At 34.0% G+C, this 16,821-nt stretch overlaps 1 protein-coding gene across 3 annotated transcripts; it reads left to right on the top strand.

The window, feature by feature from the left end:
- The first annotated feature begins 231 nt into the window (after positions 1 to 231).
- arrdc1a (arrestin domain containing 1a) lies at positions 232 to 16,403 on the top strand. 3 transcript variants are annotated; one of them, XM_005171783.6, is made up of 9 exons: positions 246 to 435; positions 6,292 to 6,402; positions 6,491 to 6,541; positions 9,805 to 9,959; positions 10,101 to 10,283; positions 11,990 to 12,166; positions 12,432 to 12,936; positions 13,989 to 14,031; positions 15,760 to 16,403. In XM_005171783.6, coding segments are annotated over exons 1-9 (1,344 nt in total). In that variant the 5' UTR covers positions 246 to 317; the 3' UTR covers positions 15,761 to 16,403.
- Positions 16,404 to 16,821: the final 418 nt, after the last annotated feature.

Here is a 16,821-nt window from a genome sequence, read left to right as displayed (position 1 = left end):
ATATATATATATATATATATATATATATATATATATATATATATATATATATATATACATATATATATATATTATAAGTTAATGTGAAAACATTTTATAAGACAACGAGGATTATTTTTTTAAGTAAAACGTATGTTGTTTGAATTTGTTATAAATAAACTGTAAAAGCTTAGTCAGTTTAAGGTGTTTTTTGAGAACTGCACTGTGACGTCACGATATCAGCTGCGTGACGTCGGCCACAGGACAGGTAGGCATTTCCTTTATGCCTTGTGGATCAGTTTCGCTAACCCACCTGTTCGTGGTGGAAAAGGGACATAATGGGAAAGCTTCAGGAATTCGAAATAAGTTTTGATAACAACAAAACGGTTTATAGTCCTGGTGAATCTCTCACGGGGACTCTGAAAATCTCAATCGCGCAGTCCATACAATGTAAAGGTAAGACAAAAAGATCCTAATCAACGCACACCGCTGACACCCATGTTGCTTTTGTAGATTTGTTTGTTGTTCTTGCTTATAAGTTTTTAAATGAGTTAAAAGTGTTGCCCTATTTAGTTTGAGATAAATATTAGTCATGTTGTATTAGTAACGTTAGCGTGCACGTTTAGAGGTTTTATCTTTGGCCGAGAGCTGACTGAAACTGTCGAGCGAAACTGGTGGATGTTTTATTGACATGCCAACGAGGAATACGACATAAACCACACAGAAAAAAAACAAAAAACTTTAGTTTCTGTTTGAGTAACGTTAGCCTACTTCTCTTAAATTGTCCATTCAAAACATAAGCTGAGTGTACTTAAGGTCACTCACAATAATATGTTTATGATTATGTGTAACTAACATGTAGGTTGTTTGATACAGGTGAACGAATAGTTTCGGATAACCAGGTTCCGTTGTTTAAAATACTTACTGAAAACAAAACAAGCAAGTAATTAAGGCCTAAAACCGTGTTGGAAACTGTAACGCATGGTGAGTTTTGGTGTTTATTGTTTTTCCGAATGGCTCATTTGCATATTTGTTATTTACGCCTTTGGCAGACATTTAAACGTCTTTTAAATTGTTCAACGAAACCTTTTCATAATTTTGGGATACTAAACATAAACACATTTTTTTCTGGAACACTGGTCAGACTATTTGCTACAAAAATAAAGGTAGTAGGCCTATTTTAATCTTCTCCCAACTTGTTCATACCTGCAACTTTAACTACTATTTCAATGCTTTTCAGTATGTTACATCTAAATCTAACATTAAAAAAAATATTTCCTATACATTATTTTGATACGACAATATAAATCTGGCTCATGTAAATTGTTCAATAGGCAAAATTGAGCTTTAAAAAAATCAACAACGACTATAGGAATATTCCTATTTAAATATAAGGAATATATTTAAATAGGCCTAAAATGTGCTAGAAAATCATACAAGTACATTCAAGATGTGACGAGTTTAATTTAAGTTTAATGCATCTGTGAACTTTATGAAATTTCTACTGTTTTGTACTTTGTTCTGTTATCAAATTTATATATCTTAAAAATGAGTAGCGAGGGGGTTTTGAGGGACCATCAGCCCACATTTAATGCATTTAGATAAATTGATCTATAAATAATTTGTTTTAAATAAATTGTGAATATGAACTGGCTTGTGTATACACCCATTAACCTAATATGTCCATGGTAATAAGGTGTGAGTTCGTCTAAATACATGCATGTGTAACACTATGAGTTGACATCTTTTTGTGTGTGTGTGTGTGTATATATATATAAAAGAATAACAATCAATGCGAAAGATTATATGTAATTTAAATGACATGTTTTTCACACATGCTGTGGGTTGGGCAAATATGATAAGACTCAAAATGAGTCAGAGTGCAGTCAGAATAAAAAAGAAAAAAAAATCAATAAAATCTATGAGCAGAAGTTTTGATCAGTATCTAGTGGTGTAAGTCATGTGGTTTGGGGCTGGTCTGTTGTTTGAGCTGAGATGTAGCTGAAGGAAATACTAACCCGACTGGTTTGCTGACATTTCGGAGAATAACAATTGCACGCAGCCTACAGCGTTTACAACAATAACAATTCTGTCTTGATTAAAAAATGCATTGTTTATATAACTAGTTTTTTTAACTGAGCATTTTTTACTCTCTTTTCAGGTGTATTATTCAATAGCATATTCTTTTAAATGATTAAGAAACCAGTCACTGATTGCACCCGTTTCTTTTAATATTAGTTTAGTTCAGCACCACTCATATTTTATTCAATAAGTCAGAGTTAATGATTATGATATCTTCAAATTCAGATGTTGTTGTTGCTTACTAGTTTGAAGCTAGGGTCTCTTCAGACATAATTCCCATGGTTGCTTGTGTATCTGTGGTAACATCTCTGTCTGCTAACACTGAAAGTGTGTCTACAGGGGAAACAGAGAAAGACAGAAAGTGGTGGGAAATTAAAGAACAAAAAGATCATGTATTAGTCATTATTATTCGGTTATATTTCTCTTATAGGTACGCCTAATCGAAATGTGCATATCGTGTGTGATATGCATGCCCATTTTGTATTGGGAACACTTTTAAATGCAGGACACATTTATTAATGTAATTGTAACCATAAACACACTATGAACAATGGTTGTACAGCATTTTAAAATAATAGTTCAACATTTTTACTAATGCATTATTAAAAACCAATGCCACGCTTGCTAACATTAGTTAATACACGTAAGGGAACATTAGCTAACAATGAACAACTGTGTTTTCATTTACTAACTCTAACATACATAATTTAATTCTTTATTAAAAGTATTGTTTATTGTTTGTTCATGGTAGTAAATACATTAACTAACATTAAGTGTCAACAAATGAACAGTCAACAATTAAACACAAGGCAACTGAATTCACTCAAGGACAATTGTCTACATATTTTATTTTTTATTTTTTTTAAATTAACAGCACATACACTACTTTAATCTATTGCTTTTTTAATTTAAGTTTTCAGAGAAATACACAGTATTAGTAGACTTGTCACTTTTACAGCTTTTCCAGTTTAAATTAGTCATTCAGGAATCAAAGAGGTACACAAATTTTTTCATGACAGTGACAGAACAACATATGCTTTTGCCTTACTGTATTTTACATCATCCATATCAAAATTATACGCAGAAGAAAACGGTGAGAATGAAAGCAATATTATTCGTAAAAATAGATATTAAAATTATATAGTAAAAATAAATTAGGTTGAATGGGAGTAATGTACTCCATGCATTTAAACCACAAGTCAACAAAGGAATTTTGACTATTGCGCACTGTATGTATTTTTCTCCATAATAAATAAATTTTTCAAAACATCAATCAAATCTTGCATTTGTGCTGGATTAGATTTATACCAGCATCTAGTAATGGCTTTTATCTACTTGAAGGATGACTCTATAGATGTTTGTTTTTTCTTTCTATAAAATTCATTGACAGCATACCTAAATTCAATGCAGTTCAATTCATCTTAATTTTTATAGCGCTTTTACAATGTAGTTTGTGTCAAAGCAGCTTAACGTAGAAGATTATAATAAATTGTAACAGTCAGTCAAATCCATTGATGCGCAGCTCCACAATAAAGTACCTCAAAGCTGAAATCAATTGGAGTATTAAAGATATTTTCTAAAATGCGATGTATCCCTTTACAAAAACTTCTAATATTAGGACATCCCTAAAATATGTGAAAATGGTTGGCGTCTTGTGATCTGCAAGGCCTCCAACAGTTTTAATCTATTCGTAATAGTCTTTTTAAATTTCAGCACAGAACATTAACTGGACAAATCTGCTCTGATGTTACTCTTGGGCAAAAACACATGAAATGACACTTAACTCTCATGTAACTGTCTGAAACAAAGCATTCTGAGAACTAGAAATCCATTAGTCATTCTGTTTGCGTAATCTAATCAGTTATTGAGATTACATAACATTTGTCTTTTAAAAAGAAAGTTCACCCAAAAATGAAAATTTATTCCCCATCGATTTGGTTATAAACTGAGTTATTTAAAGGTGCTAATAATATTGACCTTAAAATTGGTTTTAAAAAATGAAAAACTGCATTTATTCTAGCTGCAATAAAACAAATAATACCTTCTCTGGAAGATAAAATATTATCAGACATACTGTGAAAAGTCCATTGCTCTGTTAAACATCATTTGGGAAATAATAAAAAATAAAAAATTCAAAGGGTGGTGCAGTAGGTAGTGCTGTCGCCTTACAGGAAGAAGGTCGCTGGCTCGAGCTAATAATTCTGACTTTAACTGTATATTTTGAAGAAATATTTTTGAAAAAACTGTACTGACTTCCATAGTATAGAAAAAACAAATACTTTGGAAGTCTGTGGTCACAGGTTTTCTATTTTCTTCAAAATATCTTCATTTGGTTCAACAGAAGAAAGAAAATCTAACAGATTTAGTACAAGTGAAGAGTGAGTAAATGTTTTATTTTTGGTTGAACTATCCCTTCAATAAAATGAACTTACTAAACAATATTTGAATGAAGCATTCTTGTTTCATTTAGTAAATATGACTTAGACAGTGAAGTAATCTAGTCTAAATGCCGTGGCTGATGTTTCCATAATGTCTAACATGCAGAAAATAAAGCTTGTCGTGTTAAGAAGATGCAAAATAACAGCTTTTACAAACAAACCATCAATGCCTGTGATGTGTAACTAAATACTCAACCTAATGAATGCTAGTAGTCACCCATGAGGCATTTTTTTACTTGGGTGCATGGTTTTACCATTTAGTTTGACGTTTTTGTATTGCAGTAATATGAAGAAATATCTCTGTAACTTAAAATAATCCAGTTTTAGATACAATTCTAAAAAAAAAATCTAAAACATTATTTTTTAATATTAGCAATTGTAAACAGCATTTGATGTTAAATATCATTAGAAATGAATAGTTCATCAATCTAGTTTAAATGTTATGTCAAATTTCTGGTTTAATTCTAACATGTAAACAATGAAAAGCTTATGGTAAATTCATACAAACCTTTATAAGGCCAGTGTTGCGCTTGAGGAAAATTATGTTGCAACATTTCTTCTGTGCACTGATGCAAATTTTGTCCTGCAGTATGTATTTTCATGTTGTTGCAATGGCTCAAAGATTGCAGAACATTTCTTGAGAAATAAAAAGTGTATACATTTACTGACCTCAGTGTTGTGAACACTCTGCAGACTGTATGTTTGTTACTGTGACAATCTGAATCTCTTAACATGCAACATCCTGATGGGGTGATGACAAATTAAATTTTTAATGAGAAACAAGCCTGTCATCTCGCTGCCTGGCAAATCCAGTCATCATTTAGCTTTCTTGGCTTAGCTGTTACCAAGAAAGTAATATAATTTAAAGTAGGGCCGCACAATATATAGTTTCAGCATCGATATTGCTATGTGTGCAACTGCTTTAGTCACATCGCAGGACATGCAATGTCAAGTTAAGATTATAAGTAAGCAGGAACCACAGTTGAGTGCACACGATAATTCACCTTTATTTCTATAGCGCTTTTACAATGTTGAGCCAAATCAGCCTAACATAGAAGTTCTAGTCAATTGAAAATGCTTCAGTCCTGTTTTCAGAGTTGAAGTTTAGATTAGTTCAGTTCAGTGTGGTTTAATTTTCACTGCTGAAAGTCCAAACACTGAAGAGCAAATCCATTGATGCGCAGGTCCACAAGTCCCAAACCAAGCAAGCCAGTGGCGAGGAACAAACTTCACCAATTGACGAAAGTGAATAAAAAAAAAAAATCCTTGAGAGAAACCAGGCTAAGTTGCGCAAGACCTTTTCTCCTCTGGCCAAAGTTCTAAGATATAAAGCAAATTTAAACCATTTGGTCACAAGTGTTCAACAAAGATTATTGTGCTCAATTATTTATAAAATACACTATACAGTGCTATCTTGGATTTGATAACTGAATTTTTGTACCTCAATGTTATGAGATTCTACCAAAAACCATGAAGCAGTGTTTAGGTTTTTTGATTTATATTACTTTATATATTTTAGATTTTTTATGCAGATGACGTTCTCTACAAAATCATCCAAATCAATGTAAAATTATGAATTATTTCATAAATTTACATCTACTGAAGTCATATTGTGAAATTATATTTATATCACATATAGGGGTGTCAAAATTATTAGTTTTTTGGTGCACTGCGATGCAGATGGCGACAATTCGATATTGGTTCAGTAATAGATTATAACTGGTTATTACGTACTGACGTTTTCAATTGTAGCATCCTAATTCTTATGTTTGACTTTTTACATCATAATCAGCCATCAAAGTGAACTGCCAGGGCTTCTGTGGCGTTACCAGCAAATCAAATGACACCGATTGGACAGATGAGGAGCAGTACTTCAGCAGCTCCGTCTCAATAGCTGATAAAGGTAAGCAGGTGTCATTAGTCTTGCTTGCATCATAAATGCTAGTATGCTAGATCACTTCTCTTACAGTGTCTCACCATCTGTTTCCCAGGCACTCTCAAAGAGGGCGAGCACAGTTTTCCCTTCAAGTTTCTCTTGCCAGGTGAGTGACGGTTTCATGTAATCAAACTGACCTGCCGCTCTGCATTCCTCTGAGATGTGTCAGAGATTAACCACTGTTTAAGTTTATACACAACAGCAGAAAAAATGCTCTTGTATAACTAAATATTCACAAACTAAATATTTACCCAGTTTATCTATTTATGCGTTTACTAAAGAAATACAGTACTTTTGAGAAATATTAGTATATTTTAAAACTAGATTTTAAATTTAGCATGTTGTTCTTTAGCAAGTATTAGCATGATGCTTTTGAGTTTTACCATGGTACTATATGTTTCTGCCATGTTTAACATGAATGGACATGTTGGTAATATTTAAAGCATAATTCATTTGCTTGTTGTTAACATGTTTTTAGCATAAATGAGGATGTTGCTAATATGTTTTGAGCAAGAATCAGCATGTTGTTTATACATAGAAGGGCATCCGTTGTGTAAAACACATGCTGGATAAGTTGGCGGTTCATTCTGCTGTGGCGACCCCTGATGAGTAAAGGGACTAAGCCAAAGGGAAATTAATGATGAATGAATAAACATGATTTAACTATTAATTAGCAAATTGCTATATCATGCATAAATCATGCTGCTAACATGTTTCTAGCATAAGTGAACATATTGTTAACATTTTTTATATGACTCGGTATGTTTACTAGCATGTTTCTAATGTTAACTAGCATGTTTCTGGCATTTTTTTTATTTAATTATTGCTAAATTAGAATTTTTATCTATTACCGCAACCATTTCTTTAGTTCAACGTTGTTCAAACTCAGTTCTGGAGGGTTGGTATAGTGTCCTGCATAGTTTAGCAACAACTTTTTAAAAAATATATACTTGCCTGGAAGTTTCAAGTATACCTAGAAAGAGCTTGATTAGCTAGTTCAGATGTGTCTAAATGGGGTTGGAACTAAACTTTGCAGGACACTGGCCCTCCAGGACTGATTTTGGGCACCCCTGCTTTAGTTGTGTTATGCTGTTTTTTTTAGATATCATTCTAAATTCTAGTTTGAAAAGACCCCGTTTGGTGTCAACTGGGATGCATTTTGATAGAATCTTTGATAGAAATTTGATATGAGCAGAACTTATTTGAAGTAGAATGCTTTTGTAACTTTTGTAAGTTGCTTTGGTAAATGAAGTATTCATTTCTTTTAAAAGGAAGTAAAACCAGAATTCAAACCAAGCAAGCTGACCTTAGTTTGTGGTCAAAAAACAAACTGTTTAGCTGACTTTTTAGCCCTGATAAAAACAGGATTTTAATCCAAAAGTTTCCAGTGTAGTACCTCCGCTTTGTTAAAGGGGTGGTCCAGAATGTTATTTTTAAGGCTTGGTTGTGTTAATAAGATGCAAAGCAATGTGTGCTCATGTTTAACTTGAAGGAAATCGTGTTATTTTTTCATAAATCTCACTTTGATTATACACAGCTACTCAGCTAACATGAAAACGACTGTCATATTTCCTAGTTTCTCTAAAAGGCCCACCCTCAAGTGACTCTGATTGGTCATCATCATAATATGCTGTGATTCGCCGATCGGCTCCACGTCACGCCCTGACAAGCACGCGCGTTTTGTGTAAACAGTCAGTCAGTCAGTCAGTCAACACGTGTCTGTAACGAGTGAAAATGGGATGCGGCTCCTTTAACTGTTTCTGTGCCTTTTAGTGTGTTTATGCGTGTATACGATGAAGTATCTGTAACACGAGAAGCGCATGTGCGCGGGTGAGATTTTTATTGTTCTTTTTCTCTCATGCTCGGATTAAGTTATTTTCTATGGTGACAGAATAAAGCACAAGATGTGAGATGAGACCTTTGTGTTTTTGATGTTACACTCCAGTTGGGAAATCATTGCTGTATTTTTTTTAAATCAACGCGTTACAGGACGTCTTTCATGCATATGCGGAATATGCCTGTGTAAGTAACATGAATCGTTCACATATCTTTTGCGACTTTATTGTCCGAGTTGTAAAACGCATAGCAAAGCTGCCTATAGAGAGAAACTCTGCCGTCTCCCACAGAGAGACGCAGGTGCTGGCCAAGAGTGCGTGTATGTGTATGTGTGTGTGTGCGTTTACAGCCGTTTGATAAATATAGATTTGTAACGTTAGCTAAGTCGTTAGCGGTTACCATAATTTCCCGTTGTTTACATCTTTGCTACAACACACCGTTAAAGTTAGACACTGTACATGTCATGATCAATTTTAACAAATAAAAACACTTACAGGTCATGACTCAGAGTTCACAGCGTCTCCTTGCTCCATCTTTGAGGAGATTTTAACTGAATCCAGCACTGAACTGGGAGAGATTCTGGAAGCTGTGTTTTGTCAAATCATGCTTGCTATGTATTTTATAGTTCTCTGGAACATAATTAATATTGAACTGTAAGCACTTCTGTGTTTGGGTCGTGTCATTTGGAAGCCCAACAACAGAAACAGAACAGCTCTGTGGAAACAGCAGGATGGCATCTCTCTCTCTGCAGTAACGTTACAGCGCCTATGGCCACGGCCTTTACCTGCGCAGTGTGGGATGCGCAATAACGAACTTTTGTGATCTCACAGGGGGCGGAAGTATTTTTTGTAGTCCCCAAAATTCGTTAATTGTAGGCGTTGCTAAGCTAACTCCGTACAAATCAAGGTCTCCCTTTGCATTAAACTTTGAATATTTTACATTCAGAGATGCTGTTTATGTTCACACAGCTACATTACACATCAACTGAAGTTTAAAATATAATATCGTAGTGGACCACCCCTTTAAAAGCAGATATTACATTATTCACAGAGTACTGCCACTTACTGTGAATACTTAAATTAGAAGTTCTGATAAAGTCAGTCAGAGTTTAAATTGTACTTCCTTCATTGTATTCAGTCATCTCACAATATAAAGCTAAGACACACAAACCCATAGGCTACTGCTGCTCATATTGTTTGAAACTGCTCAGCTGCTATTTGAAACCTCCATCTACTGTTCCTCTTTTGTCTAGACGTTTTAGCGTTTCCTAACAGAATAATAAGAGAAATGTGCCTTCTCATGCTGCAGCGTTTGCTTTTGTGGTTTTTAGCCTTTTGTTAAAAATATTTTGACTCTAATGCATAATGCATCTTTTTAAACTTGAATACATTTACTTGAAAAGAATATGGCAAAAGGCTGTTGTTTGCAAGAAGTCTGATAATTAAAAACCTTTTCTCCGTTTGAGGAGTCATTCATTATTTATCTGAACCGTCACAGAAGATATTCAAGCCTCTATAATTCTGTCTTTTGTAGCTGCTGCACCGACTTCATTTGTAGGGCCTTATGGACAGATTATGTACAGAGTCCGCGCTTTCATCGACACACCTCGATTTGCCAAAGACTACAAGATTGAGAAGCCATTCTCCATGACCAACACATTGAACCTGAATGAAGTACCTGGAATACGGGTATTTATGCTACACATAATAAACTGGCGGAAAGAAAAAAAACACACATTCTAATATAATGCATGACTAATGGTAACTGGCAAATGTGATTTACTGCCAGTAACTTAAATAATTAATTTATTTGTATTATATTTTGCGCAGGAACCTAGCTCATCCTCCGTAACCAAGAATTTCTCATACATGCTTGTGAAAAATGGGACAGTGGTGCTAAATGCGAAGACTGACATGCGAGGGTATATTGCAGGACAGATCATTAAAGTTTCCGCTGGGATTGAAAACAAATCTGACAAGACGACAGGTCATGTGGTTGCCAGTCTAATGCAGGTAAGATGACACTGACAGCTTGCTGAGTGTATTGTGCTGTTTCTAAGACTGATATCATATTCTGAAGCACTTTAATTGCCATGTACTGTGGGTTTATGTGTTCAAATATTTTGTCTTGGCATCTTTTGTGAGGTAAAGCATATTTTAATAGAATGTTTATTTTTCAGTGCTTTTATAAGGTGTCTCCTGGATGAATTTTAGATTATTTATCACTGACTAAATTGAAAGACCTTTTGTCAGTAATGTTATTTTTGTATATATGTTTTGCATGATGCTTATTTATTAAGAAAATGTTATGTATTTAATATGTATTACTATCATTTCCATGAATATAGTCAGTACAGCTAATAAGAAATTTCAACAAACTAATAAATAAATGCGTACAATCAAAATTTGGCAAGGTATAAGTTAAAAACATGGCAAAAATAACTCTATATTACATTATAGATCATGGTTCTAACATCATTTAAAATACTCTGCCTAATTAATTGAAATCATGACTTGGACTTAATTTAACAACTATTTATTAAGAATTGAAGATTATATAATTTCATAGTGTTTTGTAGTGCCCTTAATTGTAATTGTGTTCTTTACAAATGCTTATTTTTACTTATATTTTTAGATAATATTATATGTGCAATTGTATTTATTATCATTTCTTTTTAAAATTCTACTTTTTGTATTAATATTATATGTTAAGCATGCTAGGGTCTGAGAGTAACGCAGTTTCGATTCACTGTCCTGTACATGTGGTTGAATTGACAATTAAGCTGACTTCGACTAAATAATGGAATGCACCACTCGTATTAATTAAGAATGCAATTTCTATAAATTGTTATTTAAATTGTGACATATTTTAAGAAAAAACTGTTGTGATGATCAACTTCATTGTTATGCAGTTTGTAATCTTTTAGCTTATTTGTTGATTATTGATTACTGTGTTGTGACTTTTGGCTTGTTTCTGGGGTTTTATGCAAGCTTATAGTTCTGGCTTGAGTTGCATTTTTATTTGTTGTTGTCATTTTGTAGCCATTTGAGTTGAAGCGCATCATAAATAAAATGTATTATTATTATTATTATTATTAACATCATTATTGTTGTTGTAGATGTTATTGTTAGTATTATGATTATTGAATTTATCCCTGTTAAAGTTAAAACATCAACATTTTTGATTGCATCATGTAGCATGTTGTGTGTGTTAAGTTTTAATTTATTATTATTACTTAATACATTGTTCTTATATTAATATTTTTTTGTTTCAGTTTAGGTTACATAAATATAGCTTTTTGACTGGATTCTGCAAATTTTGTTGTGTTTTTCACATTGTGAAAGGAGCCATAAACATTATTTTGTTCTTCTGAGCTGTACATTCATCAAACAATCCTGAAAAAAAAGCATCATAATTTTATAAGAAATGTTTCTACATATTAGAATCAGCACATTAGCATAATTTCTGGAGGATGATTTAATATATTTAAACCGATATGTTTTATTTTTCAATCCCATTTCACAATATTCCTGACTTTACTGGATTTAAAATCATTTAATTTCAGCCTTGGTGAACACCAACTGTATTTTAATCTTTCCTTTTTATATTCTGACTAGTTGTTGACTGATACAGATTCACTGGTGCTTGCGATCTGCACACACAGTTACATCATTGGTTAGGATCATGATATAATCCTCACTGTTGCTCTCATTTTCAGAAAGTCACCTATAATACCAAGAAGCAAACATATGACTTGCGGTCCGTAGCGGAGGTGGAAGGACCTGGAGTAAAGGGTGGAAATAAATCAGAATGGAATCAGCAGATCATTGTACCTGCTCTTCCTCACTCCTCCCTGAGCGATGGAAACCTCATCCAAATCTGCTATTACATTCAGGTCAGCTCTTTAAGTCACCTGTTTGCTACACAAATGTATTACATTGCCAAATCATATTGTGTGACAGACTGTTTCTTTCCTGTAAGTGATTTTCTCCATTGTGGAGCGTATAATAACGGCTTGCTATTCCCTAATCCATAATCACTGGAAACATGCATATGAGGGAGATGTGCTTTATCAAAAGTTCATGCAAATTACAGTTAGTATTTCCTGGTTCCTTCCTCTCACTGAATCCCATCTGCACGTTTGTTTTCTGCTTTTCCAGGTCTATCTGAAATACCCCGAGGTGGCATTAACTCTGCCCATTTGCATTGGAAGCGTGGCATTGGATCCCTCTCAGCCTTCTCACTCCCAGACGGTTGCCCCTATGCCAGCCCCACGTATCACCCCTGCCCCATCTCCATCTGCTCCTGAGTCTGAAGCTTCAAATCTGCCACCACGGCCAGCCCCAAAACCTGCACCCAAACCCAGGCCTCGCAGCACCCATGCTTCCCCCAGTGCGCCTCCAGTCGATCTGTACCCCCAGCTCCCAAGTGTGAGTAACTACAATGGAGAAATGCTCAAGAGCCCCCATCAAGAGCCGGGCTCTCAGGGTCCAGTGTCCCCCAATGCCTTCAGCTACGCTCCTGGCCTGAGCTTCAGACAGAGACAGAGCTCCAGCGGCCCATCAGCACCTCCTCTGTCCTTATCCAGCAGCTCTCAGGACAGGAATCAGATGCCCTCTTCTGCGAGCGTGCCTCCCAGCTATAGGTCTTCAGCTTATCCACAAGGTGTGACACACAGTCATTGCATTTGAATAGTTGGTTATATAGAGGGATTCAGGTTGACCTCTTTGGTGAAGGATGGATCACATCACTGACTACATTTCCATAAACATAGTAATCTAATTTTTTGCCTTAATCTGAATAAGACAATAATATAATTAGGATGTTCACATGAGTTGCTTTTTGAATGTTCCTTTTAGGGCTGGGCGATTCATCGAAAAGAAATCAAAATCGACATTCAGAAGCTAAAATCCATCTAATTTTCTAAGGACAATTTTTCAATTACTTTCCCTACCGTGTGTGGAGTCACGTATACCCCACTCTGTTAAGGCAGAATTACACTTATTATATTATGATTTATAATTAATCTATTATTATGACATTATACTTCTGTTAAGGGTCCGATACTGCCTTTGCATACCCGTGCAGCGCTTCAAAAAATTTACTTGTAAGTCTCAACGACGCGTACTGCAAGCTTTGTGATTGGTTGGTTTGGTATGACAATGGGTGGTGCAGAGAGCTGCATTTAAGGCAATGTGTTTTAGTTGTTTAGCATTGATATTCAATAAATAATCATAGATGGTAGATAGTGTGTGTTTACAAATCAAGTAATGCTCCCTTCATTTAAAAATCTCTCACATGTAATATGTGAGCATATTTACTGTACAAAACTTGTCACTATGAGGGCAAAGAAACAAAATAGATGAATAAAATAATCATTCATTAATCGTAATCGAGTTGTTCAATTCATTGAAATCTTGATTTTAGGCCAATCGCCCAGCCCAAGTTCCTTTCATGTTCCCGTTTTACATGTTATAGTACATAGTTTGATTAACGTCATTGCATCCCCATTTGACACTAGTTTTTTTCCAGTATTTCTCACAACAACAGTTTGTGTTCGTCATGGCACCATTTGAGATTTGTTTTTAATTTTGTGACAAGATCAACAGCAGTTCATTTCTCACAGTATGCGTGCAAATAGATGACGGCAGATACAAATTCTCAAGCAACAGGTCAACTCTGCCATTTCATTCACTAACTTTTCATTCATTCCTCAGCAACAAACTCTGAGGTATTGGATGAGAGTTCCAGTAAGAACTGGTAGGAGAATTCTCAGCATAGTCATCATTTCCTGTTTGCACCAAAATGCTTTCTTGCTTTTAGCCATTCTTATTTGTTTGTCATCAAACACCTAACAACTGCGATGTGCGCATCTTGTAGCAAAATTTCGCGAAAAGAACTACAGAACGGTGATAATTTGATTAAGGTGTTTACATGTCTGTACTGCACTTTAATAATGCGACTAAAATAGGCGTACTCCACATGTCCTAATTTGATTTCTGTGTAGTTTGATTATTACTTCAGTCGGATTAAGGTAATTAAAAAATGCACCTCACATGGTAGACTTTTAATTAGAGTATTGTCTTAATATTAAAATCGTAGTATTGGTGTCCATGCAAACTAACTAATTGAGAATGTCTGCATTTACTTGGGGTTGTCATGGTACTGGAATTTCGTACTAATCGATACTGAAATTTTAAAAACGTACATTTTCCGCGAACATTTGAACGATGTTGCCACTGTGTTTATCTGCTCAACAGAAAAAAAAATGCTGTTTATTAAGTATAAACACAAATACAGGGACACTGGAGCATTTCAAAGTCATGTAGATCAGCTGGTTTGTCTATAAGCAAACATACGAGCCATCCACTGATGAATGCGGCTTTAAAATGTTCAGGTGTCCCTGTATCTGTGGTTACACTCAGCAAACAGCAATGAGTTTGGTGAAGTGATGACCTTCACAGCCAATCACAGTCATTTCTGTTGAGCTCATGTACACAATGGAAAATCAGCCGTGTTTAAAAATGTGCTCAACATTGCTCAAATGTTCGCAGGAAATGGAACATTTAAAATTTTAGTACCCATTGGTACCGAATTCTAGTATTGTAACTTCCCTACTTGTAATAACATTGAGTTTCATGCTCAGTCAGTCCATCTAGGAATTTGAAATTCTGCAAATCACAGAATTTAAAGGGACAGTTCACCTAAAAATGAAAAGGCGGTCATCGTTTACTTTTTACCCTTTACTTGTTCAAAACCAGTTTGAGTTTTTGTTTCGTTAAGCACAAAAAGAATGTTGTGTAACTAAACCTGTAACCATTGACATCCATAGTATTTGTTGGTCCTAAATTCTTACATAACATAACAAAACAAAAAACTCAAACAGGTTTGCAATAAGTGAAGGGTAAGTAAATGATGACAGAATTGACATGTTTTGGGTGAACTATCCCTTTAATACAAAATCAAGCAAATGCCATTGAATTCAGAGGAGCTGGCTCTTGACATTTTTATTGTATTTTACAGTTTCTTTAAGTTTGCTTAGCCATGTATGATTGAAACTCTCATTCAGCCAAAAGCTGCTTCAAGTAGACTTCGGCTGAATGTGAATTTTTATTGACAATAAAAATGTCTTTATATTCTCACAGCAGAACAGCCCAATAAAAGCTGTCATTTTAGGTTGCAAAAATCAGAAAAAGGCCTTCTGAAATCTTGGAGGACTGCTCAATAGCAGCTCTTATTATCCATTACCATTACAATCGTTGTAAATAATTAAAACATTTTTTTTTAAAGAATTTAAAAAGAATTTAAAAAGAAAAGAATGAAAGTATTTAACTTGTATTTTTTACAGTAGAAGGAAAGTGAAAAGTTCTATATTCTTCCTATTTAGTTCCAAATGTTTATAAATGTTATTGTAAATATATTTCATTGCTTGTTCATTTGGTAAGTACAGTGTTACCTGCTATTAATTTGATTTTATGTTTTTAACAGAGGCTCCACCTTCTTATGAAGATAGCTTCAATACATAGGATGTCACCCAGTGTATGGATAGTAGAAGAAAAGCCAAGGAAAATATTCATAACACTACTGTGACTTTAAAATAAATATGGACATCAAGCACTTTTGGACCAAATGTGTGAATATACAAATCCCGTGATCTACAGTCTTACAAACTCATCAGAACTGGACACAATACTTCAGATGTGCCTTCAGCTTTGGAATTGAGTCATTTTGCTTTTAGTGTTTGTTATTGTTTTACCATTTGCTTTTATAAGTATTAAGTACTCAAAGATTTGACGATTAGACTAATCACACAAGGTAAATTTGTTTTTATTAGCACATTTTGGCACATAATTTTTTTTCTTGATTGAAATAGTTTCTTTTTGTTTAATATATGCCTAGATGACTTTGTTTGGGTACACTGTATATCTGTCATCTTCAAGTCATTATACCAGACAACTATATGTTTCAATTTCTGTGGTTCTTTTCTGACTTCAATATTGTTTTGCTTTTTGTCGAGATAAAAATGTTTAGTTTTTTTGCACAATTCTTTGCTTACTAAAAACCTTTTGTATTTGAAAAGTTATTTACATTTATGTAGTGTACAGACTAATAAAACTATTTTAAAAACTCTATACTAGGTGTTTTAAGACGCATTGGTTTTGAAAAAATTAATTGCACCGGATACAAATCAGAGATGATACACATTAGAGATGTACATTTGAGGTTACTGAAGTTTATTTATTTATTTATTAACAACTTGAAGGGTGTTTTGCTTTTACTGAGAGTTTTTTACATGCAGAAAGTTCAGGTTATTATTTTTTAATTTAGATACCATTTCGAAATTGCTGTAAATTTATGTTTAGTTTGTTTCATTAAAAAAATGTAATAAGTTATACTTTATTTTTAATTTTGTGGACATTTTATTTAGTTTTATTTCATGTCTGCACAGCATACGTAAACTCTTGTGCAAACCTCTTAGTAATAAAAAAATAATTGTTAGACACTAAACCAAAACTGCACAAATGGAACTTAAATTATTATTAAGAATTA

The sequence above is a fragment of the Danio rerio genome, chromosome 5, assembly GCF_049306965.1.
Source record: "Danio rerio strain Tuebingen ecotype United States chromosome 5, GRCz12tu, whole genome shotgun sequence".
Taxonomy (NCBI): Eukaryota; Metazoa; Chordata; class Actinopteri; order Cypriniformes; family Danionidae; genus Danio; species Danio rerio.
This window is presented reverse-complemented; position numbering and strand designations above follow the sequence as displayed.

What these genes read in the sequence shown, in the direction of transcription:
- arrdc1a (XM_068221047.2), top strand. Translation starts at nt 318, where the DNA reads ATGGGAAAGCTTCAGGAATTCGAAATAAGTTTTGATAACAACAAAACG. An exon ending in GCAGTCCATACAATGTAAAG is followed by an intron (nt 436 to 6,291) that starts GTAAGACAAAAA and finishes CATCATAATCAG; the next exon opens with CCATCAAAGTGAACTGCCAG. An exon ending in CTTCAAGTTTCTCTTGCCAG is followed by an intron (nt 6,542 to 9,804) that starts GTGAGTGACGGT and finishes TGTCTTTTGTAG; the next exon opens with CTGCTGCACCGACTTCATTT.